This window comes from Syngnathus scovelli, chromosome 6, assembly GCF_024217435.2.
Source record: "Syngnathus scovelli strain Florida chromosome 6, RoL_Ssco_1.2, whole genome shotgun sequence".
NCBI classification, from domain to species: Eukaryota; Metazoa; Chordata; class Actinopteri; order Syngnathiformes; family Syngnathidae; genus Syngnathus; species Syngnathus scovelli.
The window spans coordinates 17,902,276-17,925,324 of NC_090852.1; the positions used below are offsets into that span (position 1 = coordinate 17,902,276).

The 23,049-nt window shown below is 42.1% G+C and overlaps 1 protein-coding gene across 2 annotated transcripts in view; it reads left to right on the forward strand.

The window, feature by feature from the left end:
• Window positions 1-23,049, forward strand: part of LOC125970918 (transcription factor SOX-6) — a 49,092-nt gene that overhangs the window by 20,475 nt on the left and 5,568 nt on the right. The window contains exons 5-13 of one of the 2 annotated variants that reach the window (XM_049723681.2): window positions 2,657-2,746; window positions 5,063-5,235; window positions 6,358-6,426; window positions 11,696-11,819; window positions 13,177-13,256; window positions 16,576-16,728; window positions 17,585-17,753; window positions 18,887-19,140; window positions 22,468-22,576. In XM_049723681.2, the coding sequence (XP_049579638.1) occupies window positions 2,657-2,746; window positions 5,063-5,235; window positions 6,358-6,426; window positions 11,696-11,819; window positions 13,177-13,256; window positions 16,576-16,728; window positions 17,585-17,753; window positions 18,887-19,140; window positions 22,468-22,576 (1,221 nt within the window). The remainder of the gene's footprint in view (window positions 1-2,656; window positions 2,747-5,062; window positions 5,236-6,357; window positions 6,427-11,695; window positions 11,820-13,176; window positions 13,257-16,575; window positions 16,729-17,584; window positions 17,754-18,886; window positions 19,141-22,467; window positions 22,577-23,049) is intronic. The other variant, XM_049723682.2, reaches the window with a different exon arrangement.

Consider the following 23,049-nt stretch of genomic DNA (forward strand, 5'->3'; position numbering starts at 1 on the left):
CTTTGAGCCGAGTGTGTGCGAGTGTGTGTTTGTGTGTGTTGAGATTAGCATTGTGACTTAACTGTAACAGGCTGACGACATATTAGCAGCAGTAAGCATTTGCTCTTTAGGGGGGGGGGGGGGGGGGGACATACGATAACAAAAATGTAAAGAGAGTCCGGTAACCCCGACTGATGTTGATAAAATGCAACCCCTTGTGACTCCCCCCCCTCCCTCACGGCTATCGCTCCTCCGTGACCCAAATCAGAGGTACTCCCAGCGGGCTCAGGGCCCAAAACAACGCATGTATTGTCTAAAGCACACACGTGCGAGTGTGTGTGTGCGTGCGGTTTCATGTATCAAGACTAAAGTGGAACCAGAAAGCAGGGTTCTTGAACGGTTGAGGTTTTCGGCGGCGTGCTTAGCACAAAGAAGCAATTTTGCACCCTGACAGCATAAGACGCTCTCATCTTTAAAATAGACAAACAATTTGGATGATTCATAGCGTGCATGTTATTGGAATGTTTGCCTTTTGTGTTTCAAAGCATTTTTGCACCCCGCTTAGAGGAAACAATGGAAGAATCCATTTTATATTCCATAAATATTTTTTAAATATATTTTTTATTTATTTATTTTTTTTCTCTCAATACAAACATATTCTCTGTGTATTGAATATTTGTTTCTCATTGTGACACACCCTTAAATAAAATGATAATATTTTAATATATAGTTAATATTTTATATATTTTTAATAGTTAATATTTTAATTTATGCAAACTATACAATATATTAAATAAACATTTCATAATACAAAAATAGAAGGGATTGTATGCTCCTGCAAATAAAAAAAAATTAAAGAGAAAAGTGTTACATGGGACACACACACACACACATACACTGATGTTTCAACCCTGCTGTATGTTTGCCTGTGTGTGTTTTTGTGACCAGCGAGAGTGGGTGTCGTGTGACCGATGAAAATAGTGTGTGTGTGAAATAGACACCGTGCCTATACACAGCCGGGCAAACCGCTTTGCACTATAATGGTTTTACAACACTGATGCACTGTGTGTGTGTTTTTGCGTGTCTGTGTGCGTGTACAATTAAAGGTCCGAGCTGTACAGTGGTATCCTATGATCAGTTTGTATGTGGGCGTGTGTGCTGATGTTTGGACATATGTTGACTTTGATTTGATACAGACATCAGCCGTGCAGGACAGCTGTGAGGACAGCTGCTCGCACACGCCACTTCCACTCCTCCTCCTCTTGCTCCTCTCTTTCCTCCCTTCTTCTTGTTTGTCGCTCGCTTCCTGTTTTATCTTCTTGACTTTCACTTCTGTGTGATAAACAATGCCAGTTTTCTGATACTGCACACATTTTGCTGGTTCTCTGTGTGAAAAAGTGGAAATGCCGGGAAGAGCCGCGTGAAAATGTGGCATGGACTTCTCCAGCCCTGACGCAATGCTGGGTTCCGTGTGAAAGGCAAACGGTGGATGAATGAAATTTCGCTGGATCTTTGTGCGAAACTTTAATCCAGTGGCGGCTAGTCAATAGCGGCTTCGCTAACTCACCTTCAATAAGGCAGAGAAATGAAATAACGAAAAACCGAGCAAGGTCCTCCACTCGCTCAACACTTCTCCGCCACCTCTCTCTTCCTCCACTTGACGAAGAGACGTCGGGGAATTTTCATACAGGCCACCTTTCTAAACAGCACTTGATCCCGACAGATAAAGATCCATGTAGGGTAAAGAAAACACGGCCTTCCTCTTCGTACGTTGTGTTTACCGCCATGGGAGGTATCATAAATTGTCCACACAAGTTGCGTTTTCCTGCTTAAGTGCATCTATAAATTGTGTGCAAACGCCGCCCGGCGTCATCGTGCAGTTCCTCGGGAACGCTCGACGAGTCGGTTTGCGCGATAAATCCCGTCGAAATGAGTTGATTTCATACGTCACCGTCTGCTGCTCAATTTGACAAAATGGCTTGTTTAGTCCCACTGGCATACTTAATCATACTCCTAAAACTGCTGTCTTGAAAGTAACCCAAACTGGGTGAAATATTAGCGAACCCAGCGTTGGGTCCGAAAAGGTTCGAATCAGTTTTTGTGTTGAGGTTTTCACCCAGCATCAGGATTTGGATTCAACAAGGGGTCTGATTTTATTATTTGTCGCTTGACGCTTCTCGATCTTCATCTCGAGCTTTAATGGAGGCAGCAGGCGTCTCGTGATTTTGACAATGAAGCTCCTCCCAATAGACTCGACGTGCGCCGCCCGAGTGAGTAGCGGCCTTTTGTCGCCATCCGGCCGCCACAAGCGAGCTATTGTTGCCCGATGTCGCCTTTCCAAATCGGTCCAGCCCTCGGGGGGCACATTATTACAAGTGTGTGTATGTTTCTTGAGACTGAGGATTTTTTTTAGGTGTCCATCGTGACATCGCGTCTCTGTTTTTTTTGTTATTTAAAAGACACTTTTGCTAACTCTGATAGTTGTCAACATCATATTAATAAGTTACAGGAAATAATAAACTGATCAGCAACCACATAATAAAAGCCACATTTTATTTCACTTGTCCTGACTACAAAGGAATTGCAATTTAGCCTAACTTTTAAATCAAATCTCATATTATCATCCCAACTGCTTTCCATCAAAGCTCACCCGATCTGCCGTTCGCTGCCTTTTCAGAATCGATGTGCATGGAGAGTCTCCTCTCCAAAGACTGGAAGGAACGCGTGGACCGCCTGGACGCCACCGAGCTGCTGGGCGACGTCAAAGGTCGGTAGAGTCCGTCGATGTATCTTTGTCTGTGTCTAAATAGAGATTCTCCAATAATGTCTGTTCTTGGGAAAACAAGGCAGGTGGTATGTAAACTAAGAGCGTGTGTAAATCAAACGGCTAATAAAAGCGCAAACACGCTATCATTCTTCTCCTTCATGTGAATACTTTGAGCGTGCTTGCGCTCCCGGATGCATTAGAGTTGACTGGAAAGTGTATACAATGTAAATGTGGCGCTGATGAAGAGGCGGTGACGTCCATAAACACATTTTCCCGCATGACAAATGCCGGAAAAGTGCGGCGTCATGTTGAGATTTTGCAACATGAGCGAGTAGATGCATGTGAAAAATGGAATGCAGATTTTGAGCAAGTTTTGCAACAACGAAACCATAATTTTAGATTAGAAAAAATATATATATTTATTTTTTAAGTCATTCAAAATTTTCTAAATATTTATATAATAATTATAATATAATAGTAATTAAATTATTAATATAATAGTTTATAAAATATGTTTATAAAAATGTAAAAAAAAATATTTGTATGTATATATGTTCAAAATAATTTGGGGAAAAAATATGTTTATAAAAATGTAAAATAAAGCATATTTGTATGCATATATGTTCAAAATAATTTTGGAAAAAACATGTTTAAAAATATATTTTATATATATATATATAAATATATTTTATTTGCATTGGGTAAACGTTATAGTGACAATTTGTTCTTGTTTATTCTTTTTGGCCCTTGAGGCTCAGTGTCTTTCGGTCCTTATCGGCATCCTCTATTATCGTAATGCTAAAACGATGAATGCTGATTATGCAGTCTACAGAATGTATGCACAGAGGGTGTGTCTAGTCTGTGTTTGAACATAATAATGAACAAAGACCAATGTCAAACATTTGCAAAACAAACATTTACTTGTGTTTTACTGAGAATTGAACTGCCTATAAACAGCCGAGTCAATATTGACCTGTCGCTACTTTCAGGTTTTACATGAATGAAAATGATGAGGGGAGAAAAAAAAACACAATGCTTACTGTCTCAGTTGGCTTCACACACGATTCCACCATTATTGATCAATCAATCTACCCATCCTCAATCCAACCAATCAGATGTTCACACACCACGTTAGCCGCACATGCTTATCCACGACTACCTGAATCAAAACTAGAAGGAAAAAAAACTTTGATTGTCAGGACAGACTCACTCTGGTTTGGTGTTCCAATCCTAACTTGGAGGAGCTGGATCGAGAAGACGATGAGAACCCAGCTTGTTTGCTTCCCATAGAAAAGAGCAAAGAGCCTCGAAAACAAAGACACAAACAGAGGAGAATGTTGCCTTTGATACGGGGCTGCTATGGGCTAATTCTCTGAATGTGTGTATGTGTGTGTGTGTGTTTTGGGGGGCATATTCGGCTGGGCGGGGGCCCACAAAAGGGGGACTACAATGGAGACTTTGTTAGTATGCAGGTAATGTCGGGGCCACCCTTCAGTCTCCCCACATGGCCCCAGGGCAGGACCTTGTAGACACACACACACACAACCAAACATCAACACACATATCGCGCTTGTTTTTCCGACACACACAGCCGTCAAACTCCTCCAACAAACTTTATTTGCAATTGCGGACAAATCCACTTGTGGCAAAGCAAGCTGGTTCTTCAATTAAAATAATAAAACGTGTTGTAGTGTGTTGAGAAATTTTGTGGACCACCATTCTGAAACAAGTGCATCACCACTGAAAAACAAAACTGCTATTTCATCAGCAATTTTTATATAACCTTCTGCTTGCGCTGCCAAGTACGTGACGAAAGTATGTGACAAAAGCTTGTAAAAGCAAGTGGCTTTAATTGTTGTGGGAGCGCAGACGTAACGTGACAAATGCTGCCTCGGCGTGTGCGGGCATGACTAATAAGCAGCCCGATTTTCTCCACGGCGTAAAGAAGAACTTTGTATTGTTACAAGTTTGCCGTGACATTGGCTGAAGCGGTCTTTTGAGTTGAAAGTAAAGAGCACTCAAAGCTACATTCAGTGGAAATTCTCATTAGTTTTAAAATTGAATAATTTGAGGTGGGGCTTTCATAAATTCCTCAACAAGGTTGAAAAGAAAAAATATGCACGAGTTGAACTGAGTGGGAAGTGAGTCACACCTTTGAAATATCTTCCAACGTAGTTTTCTTTACATTTAAAAAGGTTTTTTTCCACCAAAGCAAATGATCCGTCTCAAGAAATTGTCAAAAACTTCTATGAATGGTCTTTCAAGTGTAAAAAGAACTGTATTTTAGACATGTCTTTGTTTTTTTTGTGCTCGCAGGGACGGCCGAGTCTCTGGAGGAGAAGGAACGCCAACTATCGGCAATGATTAGCCAGTTGATCAGCTTGAGGGAGCAACTTCTGTGCGCCCATGACGAGCAGAAGAAGATGGCTGCCTCGCAGCTGGAAAAGCAACGGCAGCAGATGGAGCTTGCCCGGCAACAGCAGGAACAGGTACAGTAAATATCTGCTCTATGTGTGTTAAAACATGTTTACACTGATGTTAATTTCCATTTGCTTGTCTCTGCTGTTTTTTAGCATTAAGCTAGCTTGTTTAAATACATTGTGTTTTGCGAAGCGGGTAAAAAACGGTTAGAAAACAATATTTTTTATGGTCTCACTATATTACGGGTTCAAACATGGGTCTTACCTCGGGCCCGTTGACGAGCAAATAAAACTTTTTGATCGTAAAATGGAAAAGTTACAGGTGTCACCTTCCTGTCTGTGTTAATGCGTTATTAGCTGAAAAGCATCATTAGCACATCAGCCCAAAGTGAAAAGTGTTTACAGGTGTCACACTTAATAAACAATTAGCACGTGGCTATTAAGACCAAAGCGGTAAAGTCGCCCCTCGTTAGCACCGACGGCGTTAGCGTCTGGTCAGCGTATGACAGGCTGCGTATTTGGCCGGGCGCCCGTCACAATTACATTCCAGAGCTCGCCGGCGGACAAAGGGAGGAAAGATGGCGGGAGAAGAAAAGATAGCTTTTCACATCCAGCAGTCATCCGGCTGTTGAGACATGATAGGCTGCTAACGCCCTGCAGACAAAACGTGCCTTTAATGAAATATGACATGTGCGCAAATGGGTTGCCGCCTTCCATTCGGCGGGCCTGTAATTACGTCGCGGAATAAATATACCGAACGAGCCGTCTCGGAGGCAGCGGTTTCGCTTTTTATTCCTCGTCAGGTGCTTCACCTTCGGCGACGGAGCTGTGATGTTTGAAGCAAAACAAACTGAGAAGGGGGTGTCGACGGATGTGCGCTAAGGCTAGCTCAGTAAAATGCGTCGCTTCGAGTTGTGACATGCCAGACGGGCTCAGACACGTCCACTTTTGACAAAACTAAAAATAGAGAAAATCGACCTAATGGTATCAACAAAAGAAAAAGAAACTGAACTATTGGAAGAATGGGAAAGTACCTAGCTTACCATGCCGCCGTTAGCTAGCGGTTCATTTTAGTCAATTGCAGCGGACAGGCTGACATGTCAATCATTAAATCAACACAATTTTTTTTTTTTAAATCCAAAAGTAAAACTTGCCTCCTCAAATCTAACAAAGTCAAACACGTGTTTGCAGATAGCCAGACAACAACAGCAGCTTCTGCAGCAACAACACAAGATCAACATTCTCCAACAGCAGATTCAGGTGAGTTGGTGAATGCCTGACATCTTCTAGTTCCATTAGGAAGGTCATTTTGACAATATTCCCATATTTCCTCCTAACAAAGAAATATAATATTCGTCACAAAAAGGCTGCACGAGTGTATGGAAACGTTTTACGTTGCTATAAAAGGTTTCTTGTCGCCAGGTTTAGCTTTAGTTAAAATTATCGCTTGGTGAATAAAATATTTGGAAAATATATTTTAAATATTGAAATATTTATTTCATATATAGTCATTTTAAATATCGAAATACTTATTATGGCATCACTGTACAGCTGCAGCAAAAACAATCATTTTACTTTTTACCATACTTGGTGACCTTTTTATTTTTTTATTTTATTTTTTTTCATTTAAATCTTCCACTTGACAAATATGCTGTATGTACATAAAAGAAAAGCCATGTACTAAAATTAAATGAAACAAAGCATTTTGGAAAAAAACAAAACTAACAAACACTAGATACTTACTGCATCTCACACACACACACACACAAACACACACACACGCCTCCTGTCATTAATTCCTCGCCCTCTGTCCTTCTTTCAAACACGTCCATTGTCCTCCCCATCGATTGGCGTGTTGTTGGGCGCCGGTAATAACACGGCAGGTCCAGACCTTGCCTTTTATTCTCCGTGCGAAGCGGTGCGCCTCTTTGGCCGCACACGCACGGGTGTACGGTGACCCCATAATTGCGGCGTTCACGCCGGGTCGCTCACCCTCGCATTGATCACCCCGGCAGCGATCGATGCTCCCAACCGTCCTCCCACTCATCCTTGTTCTTCTTTTCATTCCTGTGCTTTCTTCTCTCACTTTCTAACAACACCTTTTATCCAGCACAATCAGCTGTGAGGGGAAGCTGTGATTTCTGATTTTTCCTGAATGTAACACATGACTTTATTAGATGGATAATATCTAGAGAAAACTCAAATTCTAAACTCCATGACTAAACATAAAAACTTTGTGATGAGAAATAATGTTTCCGGTTGAGATGGAAGCGGATCAGCCGCCCCCCCACCGGCGACCGGGCCCTGGACCGTCGCCATGACGACGGATGGAGCTCTTGGCGTCGGGCCAACACGTGCCATTGTTTCCTCATTGGCGCACTTTGCGGCACGTTGAAGCAATTCCGGCCTGGCGTGAAACAAGCGGTCCAGCTGAGATCTCCATAATCACACGCTGCTATGCTTTCAGGAACGGTTTGTTGAAACCAGCTCCGGTTGCAGAGCTTCACAGCATGGACCGGCATCCCAGTTATTGCCCCCCCGCGGTTCGGCGGCCCTAATGAAGTCCGACGTGAGCTTTATTAAGGTTCAAGGGGGCGGGGTCCTCGTGGCGAAACCAAGTTAAAAAACACAAGAGCTCGTTAACTACATCACACCGTAAGGAGCTGGCATGAGAGATCCAAAGGAGGCGGTCCGTAGGGGGGTTGATAGCCCTGGAGATGACAGCGGGTCGAGATTGTCCAACGAGGTCGCCGCTTTGATCAAATAAACAGACAGAAATGGAGGCCCAGCACAAACTGAGAAGCTTTTGTTCACAGTTGGAGCTTCTTTCTCCACCAGCAACATCTCACAGCGTTCATTTACTATCCGTCGATATTTTTGACCTAATGAATAGTTGTGGACCGTGTCTGGATATTTCGGAATTCTTCGCAATCGTCCGCTCTTTGCCAGAGCGAGACATGATCGGTTAGAAGCTGTGCTTTGGTGCCATCAAAAGAATGATGTTGACGTGTTTCCAGCTTGTGCTGCTCTTTTGTCGTAGATAAGCAGTAGAATGGCGGCCATGTTGGCAGGGGCGACTGTCCCATCAAAGAAAATGGAGAAGATGGACATTAGCTTAGCATCACTATTAGCTAGCAGCTCAAAAATAGTGTGTCCAATCCACTAAACATATTTAGGGATGTTTTTCGAATGGATAACCTCTTCCCCCAATTAGTCTGGTATTTTTTTTTTCCATTGTATTTGACCAAATACTATATTTAGCCAAAGAAAAGTTGCATTTGGCTAATACTATTTTTTCTGGAATTTGCTACTTGATGCCGTTGAAATTATAGCTTTGCGCTAACATTCATGCTAGTTTCCCCCATAATAATGGAATCCAAACTCTATATTTATCCATAAAGAGCTTAGTGAAAATCTCAAAAGGCCTCTCTTTTCTTTTGCTACTAAAACGCTCCGTTTGTTCAGCTGGTCTGCTTCCACTTATCAAATCCAGACATCCTCTCGACCAAATTCTCTGCAGAGATGACCACGCGCTACTGTTTGTGCTCCCTGCAGACACACTTTGCGTGCAGTTTGAGGGGGAACAAAAGGAACATTATAAAAAAAATTACTTTATAACTGATTTTATACAATATTGGTCCTGCCCGCAATCATCAGTTTTCTTGTGAACGGCCCATTTCGTGTTTTCTAGTCATGACTTGCCAGCTAGGCTGTGCTAAGATCATTTCATTTTCAAGCCAGACTCATTCATTGTGAAGAAGCAGAGCTTCACTGTTATTGGATGCATAGATGGCGCTGTTATTGAAAAACCCTTCAGTATGGACTCAGTATGTGTGTGTGTGTCGGGGGGGTTGTGATCATTGGCTCAATTTGAACAAGACACAACAACCCCCCCCCCCTCAGAAAAAAAACCTGTTGATTTTAACACGGCTGCCGAAAGCTGGTGTCTTACTGCTTCCTGCATATTTTCTTTTCTTCTCTTCTCTTAACACATCTCTTAACAAGTGTTGCAAAAAACAGCTTCCCAACTTGTGCGAGTTCAGAGGCATGTTTTTTCCCGTAAAATTGTGTGTGCGTGTGTTTGTGTGTGCTGGAGAGTTCAAAGTGACCAGGCTTCCTGTCATGTGGTTTTAAATGGTGTGGAGAGCCAGTGGGGGGATGTCCATGGGTTAAAGAAATACTTCCGAAGGCCCCCTTTTCTTATAGATATGGGTACACACACACACACACACATACACACACTTCCACTCGCTTTCTATTGAACCAGGCTTGAAAGTCCGCACAGCGACATTAAGTTTGCCTATAGACGAAAGTACGCAAAGTATAAAGCTTTTTTTTTTTTGCGAGGTCTCATCTTTTATTATAATGATAATGTCCTTGTGTCAAGCGTTAACACACTTCTGGGCAGCCTCCATTTTCCTTTAATGTTCTCTTAAATAAATCCTTCACCTTTTGTTAGCAAAGTTGCCCTAAATGGATATTCAGAACTTGCACTTAAGATATTCATTATTATCATTTATTGTTATATATAAGTGTGTGTGTTGTTAGCAATGCTCGCATGTTGGCTGACAGGCGCGCGTCTTTGTTAAGGCCGTCCCCGTAATGGCTCTCATATGTGGCCCATTTCCCTTCAGGACCCACAAAGGCGCTCGGGCCCCGACCGCAGTGCGCGGGCCCAAGCTAACGGGGCTAATTAATGACTGCAAAGCCGCACTCCTCCTCCTCCTCTTCTTCATTTATAGCTCTTGTGCAAGCGCTTTCCTCCGCTTCCATCTTTAGGTTGTTGTTTATGTATTGTTCTATTATTATGGTCAGACCTCGCTTCATATTTTCAACGTGATGTGTTATTTGAATCACTATAGAAACCTATAAACATCATTTTGGGGTTACTGTTCGCCGTGACTCACAATCGAAACGCTTCCTGTCACGTGCAGAAGTCCTTAAAGCAAGGAGAAGAAGAAAGAATAAATAAAAAATGAAAACGCATGATGCAATCAATTTTCTAACCAAGATTTATTTTATTTATGAGAGCAATATAATACCACAACACACGCGTAAGATGACTTAGTTGAGTTTTGTGTTTTCGGGCATGTTGTCAAAGTTCACCGCCATGTTCCAATGACTAACTTATGTTACGATGACTATGCCATGACTAAGGTTCTCATGTTTAAGTGTCGTCCAACTGTCTCGTTTACAAAAATGACCTTACAATTGCTTCTTTCAAGAAAGAAACTTTTCTGGGTCCACATGCCAACCAAATTTTAATATCTATAAATTAAACTGACTTCAGAGGCTGAATTTTTCAAATATTCTGGTTTATTTCTGAATTCTGAATATTTCTTATTTCTAAAGATGCTGCCATCTGCTGGTCGTGAACTTTCCAACTCACGTAGTTGACTACAGTTAACGTTTGACGTCAAATGACGTCAATGGCGCTCCTCGTCGGGATTACCGTCGACATCAGTTGCCGTCGAAAGCGTTCAAAAAGTCAAGTGACTTTCTGTTGCTCGGATTTTTGGCACAAAATGGCCGTTTCGATGTTTGCAAACATTTTCAAATGGTCTGTTTGAAAAGGCCTGAAGTGTATTGTTCGTTGCAAACAGATCTGGCAACCGACCAGTCACATGACTCACTCAAAAATTCCAATTCACTTTGTTACTTCGCCCGATTGGTCGCCATGGAGACGTCACCATCCTCGTTGCCCCCGCGCACAAGACGACTATTAATAGTGTGTCAGCGTATGTACACGTGTGTGTAGTGAGGAAGGGGCCCTTGTGTTTTCTTAGGGGCCGGGCAGGGCCGGGACCCTCGGCACCTTGTGGGTAAAAGGAGATCTTTGTGTGTTTGTGCTCCCAGTCAGTCCCAGCGTTCCCAGAGGAGCACAATGAATGGAGGCTTTTTTTTTGGGGGGGGGGGGGTCCACTCTACAATGAACCCACCCCCGCCATCTACATGCGGGTTAACTTCACATAAGCTTGAAGACTTTTTTTGCATTAAACTTTATTATAAAATATGTCATGATTTAATTTTGTATGATTATTGTATTTTTTGTTTTGTTCAGAAAGTTATACCGAATATGTAATAATTTTCATATTTATACTAATTTATTTAAAATTTTATATGATTATTTATTTCAGAATGTCCAATATTTATCTATTTACCTTTGTGTATTTTTTTGGTTTATTAGTATTTACTTTTAGAACTGTATTTTTTTTCATTATTATTATTTTCCCAAAACCTATTCCTAAATGTTCCCTGTCAGGACATTTTTAAGTGAAGGCAACGGTCTTATTCATTTGGGAATAATAATCATATTATTTCTCTCACACACACACACACACACGGTAAACTACTCGAATTCCCGCAGGCACACCTTTCTTTTCTTCCATCATAATTTCTATAGAAACAATATTTTTATTTTGAGAAAACAGTGCGTAACACTTACAAAGTTTTGCAAGTAACATTTCTCTCTTCTCTCTCTCTCTTTGTCTTTGTCCATGCACGCTGATGTCTCTCGACCACCTCTCAGGTCCAAGGTCACATGGCGCCCCTCATGATCCCTGTGTTCCCTCACGACCAGCGATCATTGGCGGCTGCTGCAGCCGCCGCACAGCAAGGCTTCCTCTTCCCACCGGGCATGTCGTACAAGCCAGGTATGCATGCACACACACACACTCACACACACACTCACACACAAAGAACAATGTGGGGATGAATGTGGAGGAAATAAATGTTTTCTGGATAAACAATCTGTCTCTCTGACAAAGACAGCTCTTATCAGCGGCACCTCCCACACTGTCCCACACACACATACACGCACACACACGCACGTACTGGGAACTCGGTCTACGTTAATGAGGTGTGTCAGGTGAGGAATGTTCTGGAAACGAGCGGAGAGATTTACAAGGCGCTCAACAATACATTGGACACAGCCCAGGCTGGAATGTCATGTCTCTTTTCTTTTTACTGCGTGCTGAAAGCTGCACAAAACATCTGCAGTGTGGGGCATGTCACAAACACACACACACTTGCACACACAGGTAGGCACAGACATGTTTCACACATAAAAACAATTTAAAGCGTATTAAAAAAAAAACAAAAAAAACACAAAGTTCACTCTTAAACCCCTGACATTATCAAAGCAGCCTCGAAACTGTTGGGCAATTTTGGATCCAAATGTGCTGCCCAATGTGAGAAAGCAATAAAAAAAAACATTCTCATTGTAACTTGATGGGCACACTATTCAGGTACCGTATTTTCCGCACTATAAGGCGCACCTAAAAACCTCCAATTTTCTCAAAAGCCAACAGTGCGCCTTATACTCAGATGCGCCTTATATATAGACCAATATTGAGCCACTACAGCAGGCGTGCCCAAAGTCCAGCCCGTGGGCCAAATATATATATCTTATATATGGACAAAGTTTTAAAATGGGCCATTCATTGAAAGTGCACCTTATAATCCAGTGCGCCTTATATATGGACAAAGTTTTAAAATGAGCCATTCATTGAAGGTGCTCCTTATAATCCGGTGTGCCTTATAGTGCGGAAAATACGGTACATGCCAGTTTGATAATATGCTCATTGTAATTGATGACTCACATAATAATGACTCACATGACCTCAAAAAAACAACAGCAGTCAATTATAGTATTAGGTGCACATATAACTATGCGCACTATCCAAGTATACACGGGCTCGACAACACACAAAGGTGCACACAAAAGTATAGTCACACATTCTTCCTCACGCTCCTCCAGGTGTTCCACCAAAATTTCCTAAAACATGAGCACACTTGTCTCAAGAGAGGCAAACATTATTATTAGACTTTTTTTTTTTTTTTTTAAGGGTAAGGGGTGCTTGTTAAAAAGCTATTATTGGCTGGAACAAAGGCTCGGACATGGAAAGCCTTTTAAAAATCCAACCTCGGGAGAATGGAGTGGAAGTGGAAAGTGTATGCAATTGACCAAGATATGAATATAAACATGAAGCCGCTGTGTTCTCTCGACAGGTGACAACTACCCCATGCAGTTCATTCCTTCCACAATGGCGGCGGCCGCAGCGTCGGGGCTCAGTCCACTTCAGCTACAGGTGACACACTCTTTCTAATTAAGTGAGCTGTCAACATTTCAAGTTAAAATAAATAAAACTTGTGGAGAATTTTAATCATAATAATCATAACAATATAACTCCAGAGATTTTTTGAATAATTTATCTATCTTTATGATGATGCTAATCGGAGATGGATTGGTGCATTTTTCTGTTCGACAATGCTCGGCCGGCAGCAGGAAAAAAATAAAAAACCCATCGAAAAACATAAATGGCTTTACTGCCTTGACCTCGGCATCACATAAAAGCTGGTTTACTTTGATGGAATAAGTGACGCTTTCTTTTCTTTACATCCTCATTGAAAGAAAGAGCATACAAAGCAAACAAAAGCAGCCTTTCGGAAAACGAAAAGATTCCTTGAACACAAGTGTCGAGAGACGAAGCATTGAAGCCGCTGTTTTTTGTAGAGGAAGAATCATCGGCCCGATAAACAAAACTCCAAACGCGTCCTTTAGTTCAAGTGGTGCGATACGGTATTTCGCCCTCAGAATTAAGCTCCGCCCCCAAAAGAAAACTTGACACAATGATAGCAGTAAGAATGAAACCTCCACAAAAGGCCAGTTAGTTGCCTAAATAGAAATTACCAGAATCATGACAATGATAAGAATTAAAGGTGATTGAGGTGCTCGGCGTGTTTCAAAACATCTTCTTTTGTGCGTGTGCCAGCAAGCTCGGGGAGCCACGCGAGCGAACGAGCGCTCTTTTATCGTCCGCCCGCCCGTCAGACAAAAGCGTCTGGTTGCGATGAATCTCAGCACAAGGAATTCCGGCCCTCCCCGAAAGCGTAACACCTGGACGGGCAATTCATCATACTCTTTACTACCGCTTGACACCTGTGTTGCGAGAATAGCACTTAGCGCTAATGGTTATCGGAGCGTCTATTTGCAAAAATTCTTATTGCTTGAGGTGGCATTGTTGTCGTGTACCGGGGGTCTCGTTAGCCGCTATTGACGCAGCGCAGTGAAAGCGTCAGCCGAGTCGAAAACCTGAATGAGAGAGGAAAACGTTTCATCAGAGGCGCGGAGGGAGTTTGTTTACGAGGGAGCAATTATGCCAGCAATGTTTTGCGAGGCAGCGAGGCCCGCAGCACATGTTTGGACATTGTTGTCAAAACAATAACGTGCTTAAATGCAATTATAAGTATTATTGGAAGAATTTTTTTGGAATATGTTGGAGAGAATTGTTCAGATGTTTACTGTGCTAGACATTTTTTAATGTTTTATATCGCATATTCTAGTTTTTTTTGTCTCACAACTATATAATGATACAAACATTCAATAATTAGTTCATTAGAGTGGATGCAATTACTTTTAAAGTATTTATTATAAAAATATACTTCATGAAGTTATTTTTTTATATATACGTATAAAATACATACAGATGTAACGATATATATAAATAATTATTAAAAGGGAGGCCTTCATTTTTAGATACATTTTATACATAGTATCCAAACATTTTATGAATTATTTTTTATTCTAACGCAGGGCTTCAGACTGCCCCTAAATAGTGGCGTTTTACCCCCTAAAATTTGCAAGTAAATTTTAGCAATTTAAATGTAATTTCGGAGAAGTAGCTCTGGTCTTGATTGACAGGAGCCGGGCCTCGCCACCATACAGCGTTTCGTCCCGCTCACGTCGCATTCTGACGGGGATTTTGACGGCCCACCGAGGCTTTCCAAGGAAAACAAGTGGTGTGACATCACAGGCTTTGTGTCGGGCAGCGGCGAGGCCCCTTTTTCTGTTTATGTTTAATATCGAGAACCCAACCGCCAGCTTTGCAGTTTTGACTACAGGGAAATCGGATCTGCCAATACTTGAGGAGAAGAGTGGGCTTCTTTTCGACTGAGAGGGGGATTAGAGGATAAAGATGGGATGGAACAGATGCTAAAGCAGAAAGAGCGAAAGCACGCAAATGGCTCCCATCAGAAAAACTTTATTAGCTATACAGGCTAGCTAGTTAGCACGGAAGCTAACACCATGAGCTTCACTCACCGCTCCTTAAAGACTTAAAATAAACAGATGTGACTTGCTGCCTAAAACCTGCCAAGACATTTTTTGAGGTAATTAACTGCACAGAAGCTAACATAGCATATTCATTTGGCTAATTAACTGCACAGAAGCTAACATAGCATATTCATTTGGCTTGTTTTCAAATATACACAAACAGTTGCACCACAAACATCGCGCGCTGGACCTATCCCAGCTTTCCTCGAGCGGTGGGCCGGGTACACCTTTGTCCCGAAATTGTATTATATACAGTACATTTATACGATTTTTGCTCTAGAAGATACAAAGTTAACTATGTCAAACGTTTTTGTGAGTGGAGTTCCTCAGGGAAATGTTAGCGGTCCATTCACATTCTATAAAAGTTTGAACAATATCACATATTTTTCACTTTTTTTTTCTTCCTGTTTGTGGTCTGGGTAATACTTGGATGGTCCAGACTTTGGTTTGCTGGTCTGTGGTTCTTGCTAAGTAGGTCGGTCGGAAAAAAATGTTTATTTTCCCCCCTTCACCGATGCAGGATCATCACTTGCAAGTTTTTTTTTTATGTTCTACTGTTGTTGTTTTTCACTGCTTCTGGTCATAATAATTAAAAAAATCCACTTTAAAGGGCTTTTCTTACTCAAATATTCTTTTCCATCATGTTCATGGGTGTTTAGTTTACCTTCCTACCAAAATCGGCCCACTAATGCCGACTAACCGATCGATAGAATAATTTATGTGCAAATATCAGACAGATGGGCGTCAATAAAAAGTTGTATTTGTTTATCAATGTGGGCGTAGCATAAAAGTTTGACAAATATTTTGAATACTGACCACAAAAAGGAAAACTGAAAGAGTTGAACGCAAAACCGTGCGGGCATGTCGATCATAACAGGACGCACGAAAAAGTCTCAAGGACCCATGAACATGAAGTCGGCCATTTTAGTGTAAAGCAGCCATTTTGGTGCGGCATCAAAGTTTGATGATCATGTTGAGAATTTAGCATGAAAAAGGCTTTCATTTAATTTGAGCGGTTTCCACTCGCAGCCGCCGTGGCAACCAGAGTTTTTTTTTTTTGCACAAGCGCCACGACGTGGGTGTTCTAAAGATACAGTCGAGCAAGAACTTGGTGTTTGGACGCGAATTAAAGCGAAACAATCGCCTCAAACTGTTAGTGGCACACTCTTGTTGAGTGAGTTGTTGATTTGCTGTGTACATGTGTGTGTCTGTGTGTGTGTAGGAACCGAAGAGGAAAAAGCCACCGACCGACGCTAACAGTCTGTCGGTTTTTCTTGACGTTCTTTTTCTTGCAGCAGCTGTACGCCGCCCAGCTGGCGAGTATGCAGATCTCGCCAGGGGCCAAGATGGCCGCCGCCCCGCCAGGCGGGCGCAACACGCCCGTCCCGCTGTCACCCTCTGCCCTTAAGAGCGAGAAGCGAGCGGGTAGTCCCCTCGTGCAGGTGAAGGTGAGTGTGGAAATCCATTACTTTCCCTTTTACAAATACAATCACACACACACCGACACACACACTTCCAGACACACTGACAAAGTGACACTGGCGCTGGCTGCTGTTTGGCTGCAGGCCAGACCTCTTCACTGTGGAGAGAGCGCACGCCTCGTCTTTATTTGACGAGCGGGCGCTATAATGGAAGCCACATGTGTGCCTGTGTGTGTGTGTGTGTGTTCGCTGAGCGAGTGTGTGTGTGTGTGTGTGCGTGGGTTAGCAGCTGCGAGTCACAATGGGCGCACGTCAGCGCTCACCGCACTCAAACTCTAACGCAGCGCCTTCTGAACTCCACGCCAGACACGAAGCACGCGCACAACCGCACAAACACACACACGCGCGCGCACACGTACACTCAGCCCATTGGCATGCCGCCGCAGTCGAACAGATACACACAGACACACACACACTGAGTCAATTGGCATCCCACTAGTCGAACACACGTACACACAAAAACACAGAAAATTGATGGATACATTTTTTTCAAATACATATATGATTCATTCAAATGAAGTAAGCACATATTCTGTCAGTCAAACTAATACTCTTTAATATTAATCAACTATTATAAATAACTTCCTTTAATAAACACCTTACCTATAATAAACACAAATGATTTTGCCCAGTAAAAAGTCAAATAAGAAAAATTAATCAATTTAAACTGTTACAATTAATTACTGAATTTCTGCGCATATAAGATAAATCACTATTGAATAATTAGTACATTTTAATACAAATAAAAATGCAGTCCTCTAAATATTGTCTTTTTCAGTATTTACATACAACTAAAATAATCTTTTTTTTTTTTTTTTGTCAGCTGGAGGAAGGCTCCACGCAGCCGCTCAACCTCTCAGCCCGGCCCAAGATGTCGCCGACATCGCCCACCGCTCAAACGCTGTTCTCGGGCAACAAGAGCAGCCCCACCGGCGCCGCCAAGGCCCGCATCCCTAGCCCGGTCTCCGCCATGAGCTGCAACAACTCCCTGGGTAAGGTCCACTCCACATCAGAAGGGAGTCTGCCATTTTGATTTAAAGCAACTATTGTCGTGTTTTCAAAATGTTCAATCCTGTTGCGTTTCAAAAAGTCCAAACATTCCCAGGCGGGCACAAATTGCCAAGATAAATGAACCTTAGCTGACTTTGTTGTCGGCATGCCAGAGTCAAAACAAGAGCCCACTCGCACCCCCACCAGCCAGGGTGGCACGTGCCCGGTAGACTGCAGACACCTCGGGCTGTGTTTTACTGGAGGCCAAAGCCCTGTATTTAGCTTCCATGAAAAGGCTGCCAGCGGAAACAGTGAAATCCAGAACGTTAATTTGCCCCCTTTTTTTTTTTCTTTTTTTTAAAGAGCTTCCTCACATTATTGTCTGCCAAAGCCCCAGACCTTTTTATGAGCCCACCTATCTGTTATCTGTTATTAAAGCTAATCTAAAGCCTCTCATTGCAACCCCCCCCCCCCCCTCCCGCTCATGAAAACAATTTCACCAGACCGTGCTATTTTCTTCCCCGTTTTAACGGCCACCCAAGCATTTAGTGCTTCCTCACTCGTCTGCTAGTTAAAACGGCAAAGGCGACGGAAACTTTTGGCGTCCTTTTATTTACCCGCTTTCTTATTCTTTACATGTACATCTGCTTCGTGAGTGGGAAACGCGTAAACAAGGAGGCCGGAAAACATCGAGCGACTGCGACAAAGATGTTGTTAAAGTTACAAGACGCAATTTAGCACAAGAGTTTTGCATTCCAAAATCTAAATTGGAAAAACTATTACCATGTGAAAATTATTTTTAAATATATTTTGTGCAGTTTATTACAGTATGAAATATATAAATATTTAAATATTTTGTAATGAATTAATATTTATCATGAATAAATATTTTAATATTTTAAAAATATAAAAATATATTTTAAAAATAGATAGATAATGAGTTTTAAGATGCTTTTGATTTAAAAAAAAAAAAAAAAAAGCCCAAGAAGCCAGTTTTGCTAGACAGCATAAACTCTTGAAGTCCTTCAAAAACTCATCCGAGATTTTTTTTCTCCCCAATCGCTACTGAATTTGAAACCGTTGAATAACCGGACACCAAATTAAGCATCACAGTCTTTCTGTTTTTTTCTGTCAGACATCCTCTCCAGCCTGAACTCCACGGCTCTATTCGAGGACCAGGACGCCGTGATGAAGGCCATCCAGGAGGCCAGGAGCATGAGGGAGCAGATCCAGAGAGAGCAGCTCCATCACCAGCAGGGACCTCCGCCACCGCCCCCACCGCCACATCATCATCATCTGCATCACCATCATGCTGCTCCTCCTGGACACCAAAGTCTGGAGGCCAAACTGTCGGCGTTGAGCAACATGACCCTCAACAACGGCAACAAGGTGAGCCATCTGGTCAAATTGCTTTTTTTTTTTCCTGTGTGTTCTTGTGCTTTTGCATTTATGTCTTTCCACCATTGCCATCTTTCCTTTTGAGCATCCCCAACGACGTCTCCAATAAACACGATTAGACACCAGGACAAAAATGATTAGACAGGCGGGTGAGGATTAGGATCCTTATGAATATTTTAGGGGGCACAGCCTTTGAACCCAGCCATCCTAAGTAGGTCACCAGTGGTGCACTTTGTTTTTAATTTTGGACTTGTTTGCATCTTCACCAGGAAAATATTACAAATTTTGTCAGATCTCCTTTTATATTTTTATTTTATTAACTCCCAAGATTATTTTCTTTAGAGACATTATGCTGATAAACATTGAGAAGATCTCCAAAACACTGTACACTAATAAATTCTTTATTAAGATGAAGAGGAAATTTTCAAACTGCCTAATAAGTTCCCCCATACATAAACATGGATACACAACATTGTGGAGCCCCACTAGAATTATTTTGGGGGGCTTTTTAATCAACAAAAATAGCCCTGTATTCTATAAAACATAATAAAATAGAATGGAAATAAATAAACTGGTTATATAAAGTGCAATTAATGTGCATAATGTAGTATTGGATGCGTGCCTGGTTGGAGTCTGGTTAGCTGGTTAGTCTGCAATCCCATTCAATAAACAAGTGCTCGCCCTGCCCACATGCGAGGGCATGACACTTCATCCCCGCCCCCCCCATTTAACCCAACATGTCATAAAATGGACGCACACAAAGTTGTGGAGTGACCATGGGATTACTGATAGCTGTTAGGATGCAGTGTCAGTATGGCCTAAGATTATAATTGCAGACCGGATTTAACAAATAAATGATTTCGGTCCTTGGAACATAAACACGGATACACAACATTGTGCAGCGACCGCAAGTGAAAAGCAACTGGAACACTAATTGTCATTAAAGATATGTTCCCTGCAAAACCGCATAACCATTGCGAGTGTTTGTTGTTGCATTTTGGTTACCTAACAACAGCACTTCAAACAGTTTGGAAAAAGAAAAAAAAAAAAATTCTTGAAGGCACTTACAGGCTTGACTGTGTTTTGAACAATTCATAAATGGAACTTTGTGAATGCTACGCATAGCAAGTGACTCAACGCCTCCGCCTCGCTCTCTTTACCTTGAATTTCAACAATTTTGCTTTTACAAAGTTTTGTTCCGATTTTATCGACATTTACCTGCACTTAACAATCCACCAATCAAAGAACTGCTTTGTCTAACTCCGCCTCCTTTTAGGTGCCTTACCCGAACGGCCAACAAGTGGGGCATAAGTTATTTTGACTTGAGCCAAAAGGAAATACCAATTTTTTTTTTTTAAATAAATAAATAAAAGAACAGCGGTTAGAGCAAATGTGGTTTTCTGGACATGATGTTTGTGTGTCTCTGTCAGACTGCTTCAATTTGACGCATAGACAACGTTAACTAAGAGCTGAAAGTAATCTCCTTTTTGTGTGTCTGTCTGTGTGTGTGTGTGTGTGTGTACGCCACACACTGCGTCCGTGTCATTCTAGCCGGTGCGCAGACGAGAGGCCTGGCCAGTTAGCGGCATTGTGGAGTATTGCCTTACGCTTACGCCGCTTCCAGCTGGCTCACGGCTGCCAAAGACGATTGAAATAGCCCGAACGTGTGTGTGTGTGCGCACTTATGCGTGCGTGTGTCATAAAAAACCTCCCCGAGCCCACTTAAGAGTCAAGCGGCCCGTTTAGGAAGCCGCTGCCGGATTGTTAATGCTATTGTTAGCGCCGACTCGGCGAAGCGTGTAGGATAAAATGACTTTTGCCCACAGTCGCTTGCGAGTAAAAATTGATACAAAAGACGAGTTTATGAACAATGCCACAAGCGGGAGATGATGTGTGTGCCGCTTCTTGAAGTCGTTAAAGCGATGATGGCGGCTGAATGAGCACCTGCCGTATCCTCTTTGTTGAAAAGTCACTTTTTATACGGGAGATTGTTTTTTTTTTTTTTTTCCCCCGTGTTTCATTATAGCTATCAGTAGCGAGGGTTACAGAAAAGCACAGATTTCCCGTTTAGGCAGTTTTCAAAGAGGTTCTCCATGGAGGCAGCCATTTTTTTTTCTCGAAGCATAACGAATATCGTGAAAGAAGACTCTTAGTAAGCGGAATAATTCTTGACCATATGGACACACAACGTTGCGGATCGTTAACGAGTTGACACCGTAAACTCGAGGCCGCTTCGGAAAGACGAGTTGACGGCATTCTGTGTGGAATTTAACATATTTGAAGGATGTTGTTTATGAAATATTTTAAAAAGAATCTTTGCGGGTGTATTTTTTTAATTAACGCTCGATTTAATTGTTCGTCTTGACGCAAAGTGTCCTTCATCGCATTTCATTAACGGAGGCCTTGTTTAGTCAACTCACTCAAGTCTTACAATTATTATTTTTTTTTCTTTTCTTTTATTCATACCTGTGTTTAAATAGTGTAGTGCGTGTGGGGCGGAGGCAGGGTGGGGAGTTTTTTTGTTTCGAATTTCTTTAAAAGCCACACAACATTGAAAACAAGCTTTTAAGTGACGATAAATCCAACGACTCTCTGTCTCTCTCACCTTTGTCATCCATCTTCTTCACTATCTACTTCTCCACTTTCCATTCCTCTGCCTTTCTTCTTCTCGTTCTTCTTGTGAGCTGCCTTTGTTAGTCGCTGACTTCCTTGCGGTGAGCCCGGCACTGCCCGGGCACATGTTCTGCGGCCGCCCTGATTACAGCCCCGTCGTGGTGCTGACATTGGCCCTCCAACACACACATTCAGACACACACACACAGTTAAACACACACTTCTATACGCCGTGGCCCACAAGTTCCAGTCGCTCTGCCAGCATGACTTCACGCGGCAACCATCTCTTGCGTCAAACAAAATGCCTCTGTCACCAGAAAAAGGAGGAGGAGGGACGTTAGGAGGAAGAGTCGCCGAGCGTGTCCATGTTTTCCACCGCACTTTTGTCCTTTTAGCTGCTTCTTGGCTTCTCGCGGTGCATGATGGGGATTTCATATTAGATTTTAAGACAGACCACGGCGGCGTATGAGCGCAGGCCAGATCAACCCGGCAATTAGTTTTATCGTCGTTACCATCAAAAACGTTCAAATTAGAAGAGTCCAAGACCAGATGTATAAAAATAGAGAGCGGCAAAGAAGGATAAGAGATGATTCCGTTCAGAATTTTGACAGAAATGTGTCAATTGATGTTGTTAGTAAAAATGGAAACATAAAATAATATATAGAACAGATGACAAAATATTGTTGTTTTCCCGGCTTCCCGCAGGAGCGTCTGCACTACGAAACGCTGAGTCACCACCTGGGCAAGCTCGGGGAGGATGCTGGGAAGATGGTCCATCGAGTCATCGACCTGACCAGACCGGAGGATCTGGACGGTGAGCTATCGCTTGGTTTTGGTTGTTGTTACAGGAATGTCTCGTGGGCGCTGTCTTGTGCCAAGCTAAAAACCAACACTAGCTTCTGTCACTGAAAAAAAACACATACAATTAAGTTGTAGCATAGCATAAAACTTTGAGCTAGCTAGCTAGCTTTTGGTTAAGGAAAACGATTCTTTGTGATATTGTCTATAAATGAGTTAAAAAAACATTTTTATTGACTTAACTCTACCTAATTACAGTGTTGCATAACCTAAAATAGTTTTTCAACCTTTGGTACGGATGCAAGATAATTCTAAGGGGTCAATCATAACCTACGAAAAAATGACCATCCATGGGCTAATTGACCAATTTTAGGATTAGGAGACACGTTTAATCAATTTTTACAATTAAATCATTGCTCTGTATTCAATATAATTGGTATAAAATACAAAATTTGCCGCTGATTAGGACTCCAAACTTATCTCCCCTAA